Source organism: Simochromis diagramma, unplaced genomic scaffold (genome assembly GCF_900408965.1).
Source record: "Simochromis diagramma unplaced genomic scaffold, fSimDia1.1 OVJJ01000602.1, whole genome shotgun sequence".
Classification (NCBI taxonomy): Eukaryota; Metazoa; Chordata; class Actinopteri; order Cichliformes; family Cichlidae; genus Simochromis; species Simochromis diagramma.
The window spans coordinates 6,027,949-6,040,723 of record NW_024387040.1 but is presented as its reverse complement, the minus strand read 5'-3'; the positions used below and the strand labels follow the sequence as shown (position 1 = coordinate 6,040,723).

The window sequence follows — 12,775 nt, the reverse complement described above, 5'->3', positions numbered from 1 at the left end:
GTTAGACCTCAAATACATTAAAGGGAACATTAAATCTACAACACTGTGGCACATATACTAAAGAAGCATCATCACCAACTTACTACTTATCAAAAGGTGGCTAACAGCGTGCCACTCTTATCCCAGTAGCACATGCTAGTCCTCAGGCGTGTTGCCAGTTAGGAGTAGAAAACCCCTAAATGGCACTTGAACATGCCAAGTCAGACACTTGGCATTCAAAAGGTTCTAAAGGTTTCTGACTTCAATTTACAAACTACTTTTAGTGATCTAATTTTTTCTGCTTCTGTGCTCGTTGGCTTTTACATTCTCCAAATCACAGTCTATGATCTCGACGACTTACTGAGATTAGTGTCCACTTCAACAGGTCTCTTATAGTTTGCAGTACCCTTTTCCCATACACAGATTTTCCAAAGGCATTCAGTCCCAGATGTTCTGCATTTTCATTTTCACCTACCTAAGAGACACACATGAATAAAGTTAAGCTAACCAGCTAGGCCCAGCTCTTTCTGGTTTAAGTTATTGCCTTATTGGCCAAGCTCCTATCAAAGAGGTCCTCAATATTATTCAGCTGCTTGTTCAGACAGCATCCTCTCCTGTATTCAGACAAACTTTAGTGTCTGTTAATGTGGTCGGGCACTAGTGTGGACAGCCAGGCAGCACTAATCAGAAACTGCACAGGTGGAGAACTGGTTCATGGGCTCTGCTGCCTGACGCTGCAGAGAACAAAAACTATAATCACCACCTGCAGTCCAAGAAGGGCACCGTGGAGTTTGTCAGCAGGATAAGAGACTCACTTGAGAGGCTGATTACATTTGTCTGTATTATCAGTCTCACACCATTATAATTCTAACTGTAAGATAGTTAAAGTAACCAAGTTATTCCATAGCTAAAAGTACCCCAGTTTAGAGTTCCTTTTGTGTTAGTCAACATAAGCAATAGTCAGAAATCATCTTATTCTTAATGTTATAGTTTCAGAAAACATAAATTATGTCTGAATGTGTGAATAGGTGTTGCAGTATGTAATACAACATTTTTCTCTACTAGCAATGACACCTGATGAACTTGACTTTTTAGCCAAAAACTGTTTAAAATGTCTTTAAAAAAATATCCAAAACATGTCCAGTGTTTATCTGACCGATTGTTGAGCTGTCAACAGTCTTCCAGACGCATAAGAAAGAAATCAGGGTGGAGCTGTAGGGTGGAGGGTTTCTTACGCTCCATCAAGCCACAGCAGCTGCAGACAGAAGCTTGCCTTCCTCTGGGCTGGTATGCTCTGCCTGTGGAGTGATGGTCTATAAACTCGACCTCATTTCAGGTCCGTCTCCATGGCAGACGTCGCCATGGCCATCATTTAATTACTCTGCACAATAAAACCCAACATCAAGGCCTTCTGTTAAACTGGGATAAGGCGAACGAGAGAGACCATCTTGAGTGGTGTCTGCTCCTGCTGTGAAGCTGGCCGTTTGCTTAAGCGTCGCTTGGCGGGCACAGTGCTCTGGGCACAGCTGCAAGACGGCTGCCAAGGGACTCCTGACTCGAGTATCTGAGTGCGCCAAGCACGCCACCTGGGCACTATCCGTTACAGTGGGACGCTGTTTACACAGGGGGACTGGAGTACCAAGGGAGTGTAAATGTTTAGTATGTTAGTGTGTTTGTGTACATTTGTGCTTGAACAGCTAAGTGTTTGAGATGGAAAGCAGGTTGAAGAGGCAGATGAGTGGTCTCTGCATCACTGTAAACAAATCACCATCACTCTCATTACTCTCATAGATGACAAAAGTTTGGCAGAAAACACATTTCTCTGGATGCCTTTTCTGTCTCTGCAAGGTCCAAGGTAAAATCTCGACTACCTCACAGCCCTGATGGAAAAGCGCAAATACATGTTGTTGATGAAATTAAACCTGAACAATATAATCAGTTCCAGATGTAACAGTTGTATTCTGAGGTTTTCTTCTTCCATGGTGGCCTCCTCTTCACGCTCCTCTCACTAGTTAATTGTAGCACTGCCACATGGATGCCATGACGCCAGCCTGTGGGTTGTTATTACCTCTGCCCTGTCATTAGCTCCAGCACTGTACTGAATTAAAGCCCGGAAAGAACTGCAGCTCACAGGGGACACAATGAGGATCAGTGTTGTCACATTCCCCACAATCACAGTTAACATCACCGACAGCAAGAAGCCCAGCTTTCCTAACACTCACACTCTTGCCAAAGAATTGTGGACCCCGATAACATAACTTAAGGGGGCAGGACAAACAAATGGATCCTTTGCATCTTCCTCTCAGACAGTAATTTCTTTCTAGAACAAGATTACATATAATTGCCCGAGGGGAATCAAAATATTTAAATTGATAGGTGTTGACAGATTATAAATAAGGGGGGGGGAGCATCACTTACCGCCACTGAGCAGCTTCATAACCAGCCACAGCTCATCCTTTACCACAAAGGAGGTGTAATAAGACACAATGTTGGGGTGGTGGCACTGGCTCATGGCCTGAATCTCTTTCTGTTAAAGGAAGAAAAATGAAATATATGTTAATCTGCTAACACACACACACACACACACACACACAAACACTCTGTAACATCATCATTTCATTAAAATGGCTTGAAATATTCAGAGCCAAAAGGTTCTATACCGATGATTTGAAGAGCAAGAAAAACATTTTTAGAGCTCTTAACAGAGTTGTCGGCTCTAAGATGAGCTATCATAAGACTCAATAAATCTTACTTGTGATTTCATCTCAAAAACAAAACCAAAACAAATAGAGCCTAATAGCCAATTATAATAACTTCACTTCATCCAAAAAGGATGAGAAAAGCTTGAACAGTCACGACAAATGCATTGATGCTGCTGCTATTCTTTCAATTTAGCGTGATCCTTAAAATTTTAATGATGTCAGTATTAACAAGAGACACAGGCACAGTCAGTGTAATGCACATCCCTGCAAAGATTAAAAACAAAAGACAACGCAGTCTGTACTCAGCCTTTTATACAGCTTTAAAGCTGTGTGTGTGTGTGTGTGTGTGTGTGTGTGTGTGTGTGTGTGTGTGTGTGTGTGTGTGTGTGTGTGTGTAGGTGTGTGTGTAGGTGTGTGTGTGTAAAGAAGGGAGCTGAGGTAAGGCTGGCACAGAGGTCTAATCCATCACTTCAGCACCAGTCCCAAATTCATTCAAGGACAGACAAGCTTCCTCAGAGGAATAAAATCTGTCCGACTTCGCGGGTGGAACCACTGATTCACGCAGGTTTTGAAGGCTCGGCAAGTGAATGAAACTGTAGCTGCAGAGCCACCGCAACTTATTTCTTATTAACCACTCGAGCAGAAGAGTGTCAGAAGACCACCAACCACTTTTAAAATCCTTTTAGTTTTAAGTTAAATAGTGCCAAAATGATCAGCTGCCAGTTGTTCATCTGTTGATATCAGCTTTCACAACAGCTGATAAAGGCAACATTTAAACAGTAAAGACAAGAGAAACACCATTCAACCCTGGTATGAGTTTTGAGTAAATAATAAAAATTACAAAAAGTTTGGTTTGTGTGTCCAAAAAAGAAATAAAAAGAAATTTAAGCATTTTATATTATATTTTTAATTTGGTTGGTTTATCAAGCGACAGCTCAAACCTTTGCTAAAGTTTCTGTACTGTGTGAAAAATGGAAGACAACCCTCAGTTTTAACTTAATATTATAATCTTTGAGTATTACAAAGTTAAAGCCCATCATTCATCATTCCCATCAGTCAGTTTTTCCAGACGGCTAAAACTCATGCTAATTTTAGTTTACTTTTGTTTAAATAATTCCGTTGTTGTGTGCAAACAGAAATAATGTATGCTTTCTGCAGAACGCTGAATAGCCATGTTGAAGGAAAAAAAAACCCTTGGGAAAAAAGTTTGACAAAACTTACAATTTTCTAGGTGATTGGCTAATAATTTTGATTCAGATTCAGAATAGACACCATTTCATCTGAACATATAGTATAAACAAGTATAAACATATTATTAGTATAAATATACTGTTGATACAAAAGGTGCAAACAACATTTTAAGATGATTTGGGGTTTTATCACAATTACGACACCCTCCTATTACGACATTGGGTTGCCCCCGTAAGGTGCTTAAAGGAGAAGCCTTAACACTCAAGCTAAGGTATCAATCAATAGATGCCTGTGAGCCAAAGAGTAAGCAATCAAAGTCAAATATTCAATCAGCATAAATGCTTAGCTACACAATGTGCATTAGCAGCAGCAAGCATCTGCTGCAGAGTCATCACTATTGACTCTGGGTCCTTCAGTTAGTGCCTAAGAATTGCTGGGGTTGGTGAGCGATGCCGTGTTGTCCTTAGAAGTAGGCCTGCACAATAAATCGAAAATTTATTGTCATCACGATATCAGCCTGCGCGATGGGCCCATCGCAAAAGACGACGTAAACTGCGATAATTGGGTACCTTAAAATGTTTACACATGTGCTTTAAAGAATTTACCAATCAAAGAAAACCCTTTATACATTTGACCAGTCGAATAGAGCCCTTCACGGCATTAACCAATCAAATGGATTACAGGCCTGCTTCCTACGCAGGCGGGGAGCGAACAACGCTGCAGCAACGAGTCAGAGTTGTAAAGGCTGAAAAATAGTACCTCGCTTATTTGGAGGTACTTTGGATTTGATAAAGACGACGTTCTCCAAACACAGCTGCTCTGCAAAACTTGCTGAACACTCGTGGCAACCACCAGAGGAAACACGACTAATCTCCACCATCATCTTCAATACAACCACAGAGAACTGTTTGAAGAGTTCCAGAAAGATAGGGCTAGCCAAACAAAGGTTGCTAATGTTAAGGCAAAGAGCACAGCAGTCCAACAGCCGTCTCTGTATCCGAGTTTTTCAAGTGGAACTCCTTATGAGAAAACATCGAAGCGCTACAAAGAAATAACAGAGGCCACTACACATTTTTGACAAACACATGATGCCTATAAATACAGTTAGCAGAGAGGGCTTCACCAGTCTGATACATAAAGTGGACCGGAGATACCGCATCCCCTCACGAAACTACTTTTCCCACGTCGCCATTCGACAAATGTACGAAACATGTTTGAACTGAGCCAAGCTGAAAACTACGCAAGCACTACAGTAAAGTTTCCTCTCCAGTTTTGACTTACATCATAACTACTTGGTGAGTGGTAAAATGATGAACAGCTGCACTGAGATAATTTGCGGTATAATTTAAGTTATGTATTTAAAACTAATTCTAGAGACCAGGAAGGATGTCTTTCAGAATTAAAGCCTCAGAATTTTTTTTTATGGGGGCAATGTTTCAATGTTAAAGTGCACTTTGTTGTTACACTGCTAATACAGCAGCTTTCTTTAAATAAAACTGTTGCAGTAAAACGGAAATTATGTATTTGGGTTTTTTTTTTTTTTTGGTATTTATTTTATCGCAAGTCATATCGTTATCGCAGTATTGATCACAGTTATCGCACATCGTAGGTTTTCCTAATATCGTGCAGCCCTACTTGGAAGTCAAAAAGAGGGTTAAGAAGGTGAAGTGACATAATAATAAGGGAGTCTACAGGCGTGCATCAAAGTGACTGGACCACAAAAATTATAGACATGTTTAAATGCACACAGATTGTAAAGGGTAGTAGTACCCAAGTTTCCCAGAAAATAAATAAATAAACAAGGAAAAAAGACACTGAGAAACCTCACAGATGTTTTGAGTTTACTAACCAACAGGTGAGCCCACATACCCACACTTGGCTTCTAAACTAAGTTATATTTGATCATCAAGCAGCTGAATAAATTTAAGTCTGTCAATGAAAGTGAGCCATGCGAGTCGTCTTCCCCATCAGGGTGAGACAGGCTCTCCCTCCCTCTTCTTTGCTCTGTGGACCAGGCAGGGTAACCCCAGCAGAGAAAAACCAATGAGATAACAGGGGATATATGGTACTCGGGCAGTTGGCAGTTCTCATCTTTTCCAGCAGACGATGTGAGAAAGGGAGACTCTTTGTTGTGAGGATTAGGTGGCTGTAAACCCATTCTGCAGCAATGATCCTGGAAATGCTCTCATGACACAAAACACAGTTTTTATATTTTTAACTGTGCAACCTTCAATACTTGATGCTCACTCGTTGTGTTTTGTCTTAAAAGTAGTTCAAGTATCTTCCAAATACTTTACCTGCATAAACTACAATGTCCTTGACTTTGTACTTTATGCAATAGGTGAAATTCTTCTTCAATCCTCTTAATAAAAGGAACTTGGTCAAAACATTAAACCTAAATTGAGCAATGTAGTCACTGTGCTAAACATAAACTGTTGTCAGACTTTTTATTTTTGATAGACCTCATTGTCATCCACATGTTCTATATGCTTTCTGTTGAGGGATTACTGAAGCTGAAATCATAAAAATTGCAAAACTACTTCCTCCAACCAGTCTTTCACCTGGCCTTTGTTGGGTGTTGGGTGTTACGATGACTTCATGCCAACGCATAGAGCCGTTTCATTCAGTGCATCTAACCTGCAAAGCACACAGCTGACACACCTCTGCACAACAAATAAGTTCACCTGGACCAGATTACAATTATAATTTTAATATCTAAGCCATTGAAGAAATTAGAAGAAGCACCTTCGGTATCCTAAATAGGACAAAATGTCGAATCAACTACACTAATGACCATCTGTGTGATATTCATAAGCTGCATGAGTATGCACATTAGCTTATATGTAATAAATGATTCATCTCCTCAGAGACCCCTCACTTCCTGGTTTAATGCTACTGACAGAATCCTGGTGCCACTGCAAAAACTGTCATCTTTACTGTCGTCGTTTGATTGGCTACTGTTCACGGGTTGGGTAGCGTTATGCTTAAATGATTACAGTTAAACAAAAAGCTCAGGGTCAGAGCTTGGGCAGCACAGCGGCATGTCTTGGTAAAATGTGGGCGGGGAAAAAATAAATAGCGTTTTGTGTATATAAGTGTATGAAACATCCAGAGAGACAGCAGAGGACAGAAGCTGCAGGCTTGTAAATGACACCAAAACACACTTAGTCACTCTGTTTTTATTACATAATTATTCTGGTACAAACATTAACCTGGTAGTGTGGCACTGTGTTGGGATTTACTCACTTAACAGAAAATTCGCCTGCATTTGTCCTTAATTTTGAACACGACATGCGCTCTTCAACGCTACAGAAAGATTATATTATGACAACAACAAAAATTCTCATATTTCAGGTTTGTTTTTCCTTTTAAAATCTTTCAATAAGAGACTGCCCGGGGTCTTTCCCTGACTCACAATGGGCCTCCGGGAGGTACAACTGCTCTGCATGTAGTTAAGGTTATCTTACACCCACTGGCTACTTCATTACCTCGGCCATATTGACATGATAGCATCACACCGTTGCTGTAGACTTCTTGGCTACAGAGCCATGATGTGAATCTCCTGTTCCACCACATCCCAAAGGTGCTCTGCTGCACTGAGGTCTGGTGACTGCAGAGGCCATTTGAATACAGTGAACTCACTGCCATGTTCAAGAAAACAGTTTGAGATTATTTGAGCTTATCCTGTGGCAAATTAGCACACTTGATGCAACCATCAGAAAGTGGGTACACAAAGTATACCCAGAAAGGCTTGGACATAGTTAGCTATAACACTTCTATTTATCACCAGGGTGGTCTTCTCCTGCTACAGCCCATTTCCAAGGTTTGCCATGTGTTGTGTTCAGAGATGCGCTGCTGCATACCTTGGTTGTAACAAGTGGTTCTTCAAGTTGCTGCCGCCTTCCTATCAGGTCAAAGCAGAGTTGCATTGCTCTGAGTGGCTGATTACATATTTGCATTAACATGCAGTTGAGCAGAGATCTTTTAAAGTGGCCAGTGAGTGCAAGTCTGCGCACTTTCCTGATATTTGTTAAACAAAAATGTATTTAATTCTTAATTAAATTAAGTCCAACTTGGCTAAAACAGTTTAATTTCAATACTGGTGATTTTCCTTTGACGGAAGAATAAAACTGCTGCTCTCCTTAACTGAAATTATACTGTTTATATATAGAGCAATAATAGCAGCGGTTGCCAATTACACATCATTTTTCTAAACCACGAGAGGGTAAAATAGGGAAGCAAAGATGCTCTTTAAAATGACCTTGTGACACAAGTGATGCAACATGAAAGGAAGTGACACCGACCTCGTCTCTCCATCTTGTGATGGGTCTAAAAATTTGCAATGACACCGGGCTGATCACCAGCGTGTGCCTTCGAAATAAGTTTACATTTTCCAGGAAACAGAGTACCACTTCACGCCACTTAGATTTTCTCTATATAAGGAATGATCTATTCAGTATCTGCAGTATCCGATGGCCTTGAAACGGAACAAAAAATAAATGAGCTATTGTCCCCAACTGAATACAGTGGTGGCTCACAAACTGGTGCCACAGAAACACACTGATGGCAGACACACAGAGAAGCCACTATAGAAGCAATGTTTACGTCATTATCAGCGACTCTGGACCTTACACACACGCACATTCACTGTGACTCGATGTCACTACAGTGTGCACACACAACTACTGCAAATCTAAGGCACAATATACCAAAAATCAGTCCTTCTCATCTAGTTCTCAGAAATGGTTCAATTTAGACTGCTTGTTGTCAGAAATACCAATTTTTAATTTTTGGAATTTATATTTTTTTAACACCTCTAAAATATCGATCACAGGTCGTAATGAGCAAAACGGAGTTTAAACATCTTTAAAAGCTGAAAACTCAGCAGCATAAAATCAGCTACTACCTCAACAGGAAGACGTTCATCTCTTTAAAAGCAGTAACAACTATAAACTTCAGGGCCTTCTACATCTAGAGTGTAAAGGAAGAATTTCAAACGCTTGTTGCATCCTAATTTAAAGCAGCTCTTTCACAGAGTAAATCCTTTAACTGGGCACCCAGCTGGATGTGGAGCTAGGGGAGAAACTGTAGGCAGGAAATCCGATCTTGCTGTATTCCATGTGACTGCCTGCTCCGAGAATCCGGGAGCAACACTCCCCTGATTCATCCTCCAGAATTTCGAGGGCTAGCAGGGGGATAGGATCCTTTTCAGGTTGTATTGCAAGTGAGCTAACAGCAATCTCTAACAGTGATCTTCTATGCACACATATAGGTTTACACAATATTCATTTCCCACAGGTTTTTTTTCCCCCCCACAGAGTCTTGGATGAGTAGCAGAGCAGACTTCTGGTCTATACATCAGCTCATTTATCACCTGAAAGACCTGAAATCTGGAGTGTGTGTGCACGCTCTGGAAAAACATTACTGACAGTTAATACACAGTTTGGCCTAGATTGTGTCCAAGCCAAGTAGTGTGCTATTAAAAAGCCCTGCTTTGAAATAGGAGAACTGTCAGCAAACCATCTTCCTGTTATGAAGTGGGAAACAAAGGTAAAAAGAAGACAAATACATAAGCTGCGTGAGAAACTTCTTTTCATCAACAAAGCCAGAACAGGAGCCACGAGCAAGAATCCCATTTTTTTTCCTCCACCCTCTCTGCAGAGGAACTTCATTAATCACTCTACCTTTCCCGTTAAAATCTGAACCACAAGTCATAAAGCAAATGTTCAGAGCGGCAGCAAACGATTGTATTGAAGGCTCCAATACAGCCCTGAGGAAGATGTCCCGTGGTGGTCTAATAGTTTCCTGGCAGTATAAGTGGAGTCCTCCTTCAGAGAACAATCAGAATAGTGTTTGAAGTGACAGGGATGATTGGAGGAGGGCTCGGAGAAAACGAGTAATGAAAAGCAGAGGTGGAACTAACTCCATCCACATGTACAGATCACAGAGACAAAGCCCTAAATGAAATCTTGTGCTGTAAGGGAGTAGCTGGCCTTTGATCACACATGAAAGGTAACAAGGTCACAAAAATGTTCAGTCTGACATACATTTAATTAGCAGCGTCATGTGTCTTACCAGGAGTTCGTCCATGCTGGTCTGGCACTTCTCCAGGTTGATGCGTTTAATAGCCACCTTCTCCTTGCGTGGTATACAGTAGGCTGCTTGAACCACAGCTGTGGCCCCACTCCCTGAAACGCACAAGAAAACAAGTTATTAATACCTTGATCGGTCATTCTTTCAAAGGTGGGTCATAGTTCATCTCCCCGGCAATGTTTTTCAGCCTCTCCCGACGGATGGTGGCGTTTTCCAAAAGTTATATGTGCCCTGAAAACTTCCAACAGAAGACATCAAAGAGAAATCCTAATCACCGTTTGATACACATCAGCCATCTCCTTTTTATTTTAAGCTCCTTCCAGATGTCTGAACTCTTTACCCCGACTTTAACGGTGATTCAAGCCACTCAGTGGAGGAAACTGTCCTATAGTAACTTTTATTTGGGATTTCATTGGTTTTGTGATTGATTTGTTTTTGTTTTGCTGTTATTGCTTCCTCAATGCACTGTCATACACAGGTTTTTATGTCTTTATCTTCTGTGTTAAGCACATAGAGTTTATATGTAATGAAATAACCGATATATATATATCCATGACAGAACCTTCACCGCCTGAGGACGAACCAAAAATGTGGCACCATCACTCCATTAGACTCGCTGCCTCTGATTTTCAGTCCAGTTCTTATGTAATTTGGCAAACCTCAGCCTTTTCTCCATTACATTTCCTTAATAATGGCTTCTTGACTTCCACCCATCCACTGAGACCATTTCTGATGAGGCTTTTAATGCTGTTTTATGCTCGTCAAACTGTTATCTTTGCCATTTTTTCATAGATTAACTAAAGAAATAGGCCGTTTTTGTGACAGGCTGCTAGTAACAAAGCGTCTAAAGATACAGTTTAAATTGGTTCTTGGTGAAGTTGTCCGTTACGTGTAAACACTGGTTAATCCTTTGAGTTAGGTGACTTTTTAATGGTTAAATTACTCACAGTAGAGTATTAATTATCTTTATCATTTATTTATTGTTTTTATATAAAGTATAAAGATATAAAGACTGGACCGAAAATGAACTACTGCTGAAGACCACTTTGAAAACTACAAGAAAATCTGGTTCCTTGGAAGCAAAATAAAAAGAAATAGAACGGTGGCTCAAGCCTTTTGCACAGCACATCCAAAATTCACGGCTACCGCAGGATAATAAACATAACTTTTATCTGTTACCTCAAATTCCTTCAGAGTTCAAAGAAGGTTAAACCGTGTTATACTCCGACATGTCATCCAAATTCTCTTTGGTACGGCTTAACTGTTTTTTTCATCAATTATGAATCCGCTCATGCAGATCCTCTCTCATGAAGCAGGCTCGATCGGAGCCAGTGACTGCTTGACCTTACATATCCTTAAGAGCTTCATCCCTGACAAGTCCCTTTTTTTCCTCTCCCTCTTTTTTTTTTTAACATTGCTCTATTACTGAAGTGAAAAACCAGGGCTTACAGAGCAGAAACTCTAGCTGGCAATACACAACATTTTCAGTGTAATGCATACGTTAAACCCTTACATCTGTTTAGCCTACTACTAATCTGATGCACAATAAAACAAAAAAATGTAGATTGCAATCTGATTAAAGTTTATGGCAAATTAAACACAAGTGGGTGATCATTATCTTGAATAACATGATACTTTAGGACTAAAAGCATGTAAATGTTCCCCTGTATAGTGCGCAGTAATTTCACTGCCCCCTCACTGCTCTCATTTAGCACCAAGCACGCGCAAACAAGGTTGCTTCCACAAGATCTCTCGTGTATAAGTGACGCCTGCCAATGCAAGTAGCACATTCTCCTCTTGCAACAGGCTTTGGTAAGTGAAGGAGTTAGTGGTGAGTTGGCCCACTCCCCCAGTATGCTTTTTCTAACCTCTAGTGCCCTCATATTAAGCTATGCCCAAATATTAACAAAGTCCTCATTGTTTGGAGTTTTCATTGAGACTGTTGTTTATAGAAGTTTAAAAAGGGGGCATATTACAGGAAAAACCCCAACTCTTTTCAAATTAAAAACTAATGCTCTCCCTAATGACATGACAGACATGAAGTTAACATAATCCAGCTGTTTTTGTTCAAGATATCTGCGTATTTTCAAGCTCTGTACAGGATAAAATGGCAAAATCTGTGTATCCCAATTTATCCTGTACAAGTTTCTGTCATAATTAATGTATCTGCCTTCTTCAAACCAACAACGCAAGGTGGAGCAAAGGATGTGGTGACTGAAAAGGACAAAAGAAAAAAAGCGATTCCAGCTGATGACTACTTATCAAATTATTGCAACTCCAATAAAATGTTCCCATCAAATGTTAATCTGTTACCTGCAAACATTAGAAAGTTACAATATATGTTTTCTCTGTATTTTAAACAACAGTGGCACAGAGGAAATATTGCTAACTAAAAGTGCTTGTCCTGTCCCCACCTCTTTCGCTGCCACACCTCCATCCCTCTACAGCAGTGCTCACTGATCTTGAATACACAAAATATCAAATCCTACTTCCTACAGGGTGGGTGCGATCTATTAATTGTAACCTCGTCATAATGTGCGGTTGTCCTTGCACAACTCTGCACCGTCCAAGTAATCATGGATCACTCCACCGTTGAACGCTGGAGGGGTGGCTGAACAGTGCTGTAAATGTATCCTCCAGCCCCTCCCGACCCCTCCACTCCCTGCACCAATACCAAACAAACCTCTGGAGGCTGGCCAGTGATGGGAGTTCAGCCCCTGGCAGAACCACAGAGAGACAGTTTCCCTGTACACAGTGGAGTGTAAATTCCTCCACACAAACAAACAGTGAGTCGTCAGGGGTGGCTGGAC

General features: G+C 40.7%; 1 protein-coding gene across 1 annotated transcript in view; it reads right to left on the bottom strand.

The window, feature by feature from the left end:
- Positions 1-12,775, bottom strand: part of oxsr1b (oxidative stress responsive kinase 1b) — a 42,004-nt gene that overhangs the window by 23,009 nt on the left and 6,220 nt on the right. Inside the window, exons 2-3 of the mRNA XM_040044503.1 lie at positions 9,948-10,060; positions 2,395-2,506 (exon numbers count right to left, since the gene is read on the bottom strand). Of these exons, the coding sequence (XP_039900437.1) occupies positions 2,395-2,506; positions 9,948-10,060 (225 nt within the window). The remainder of the gene's footprint in view (positions 1-2,394; positions 2,507-9,947; positions 10,061-12,775) is intronic.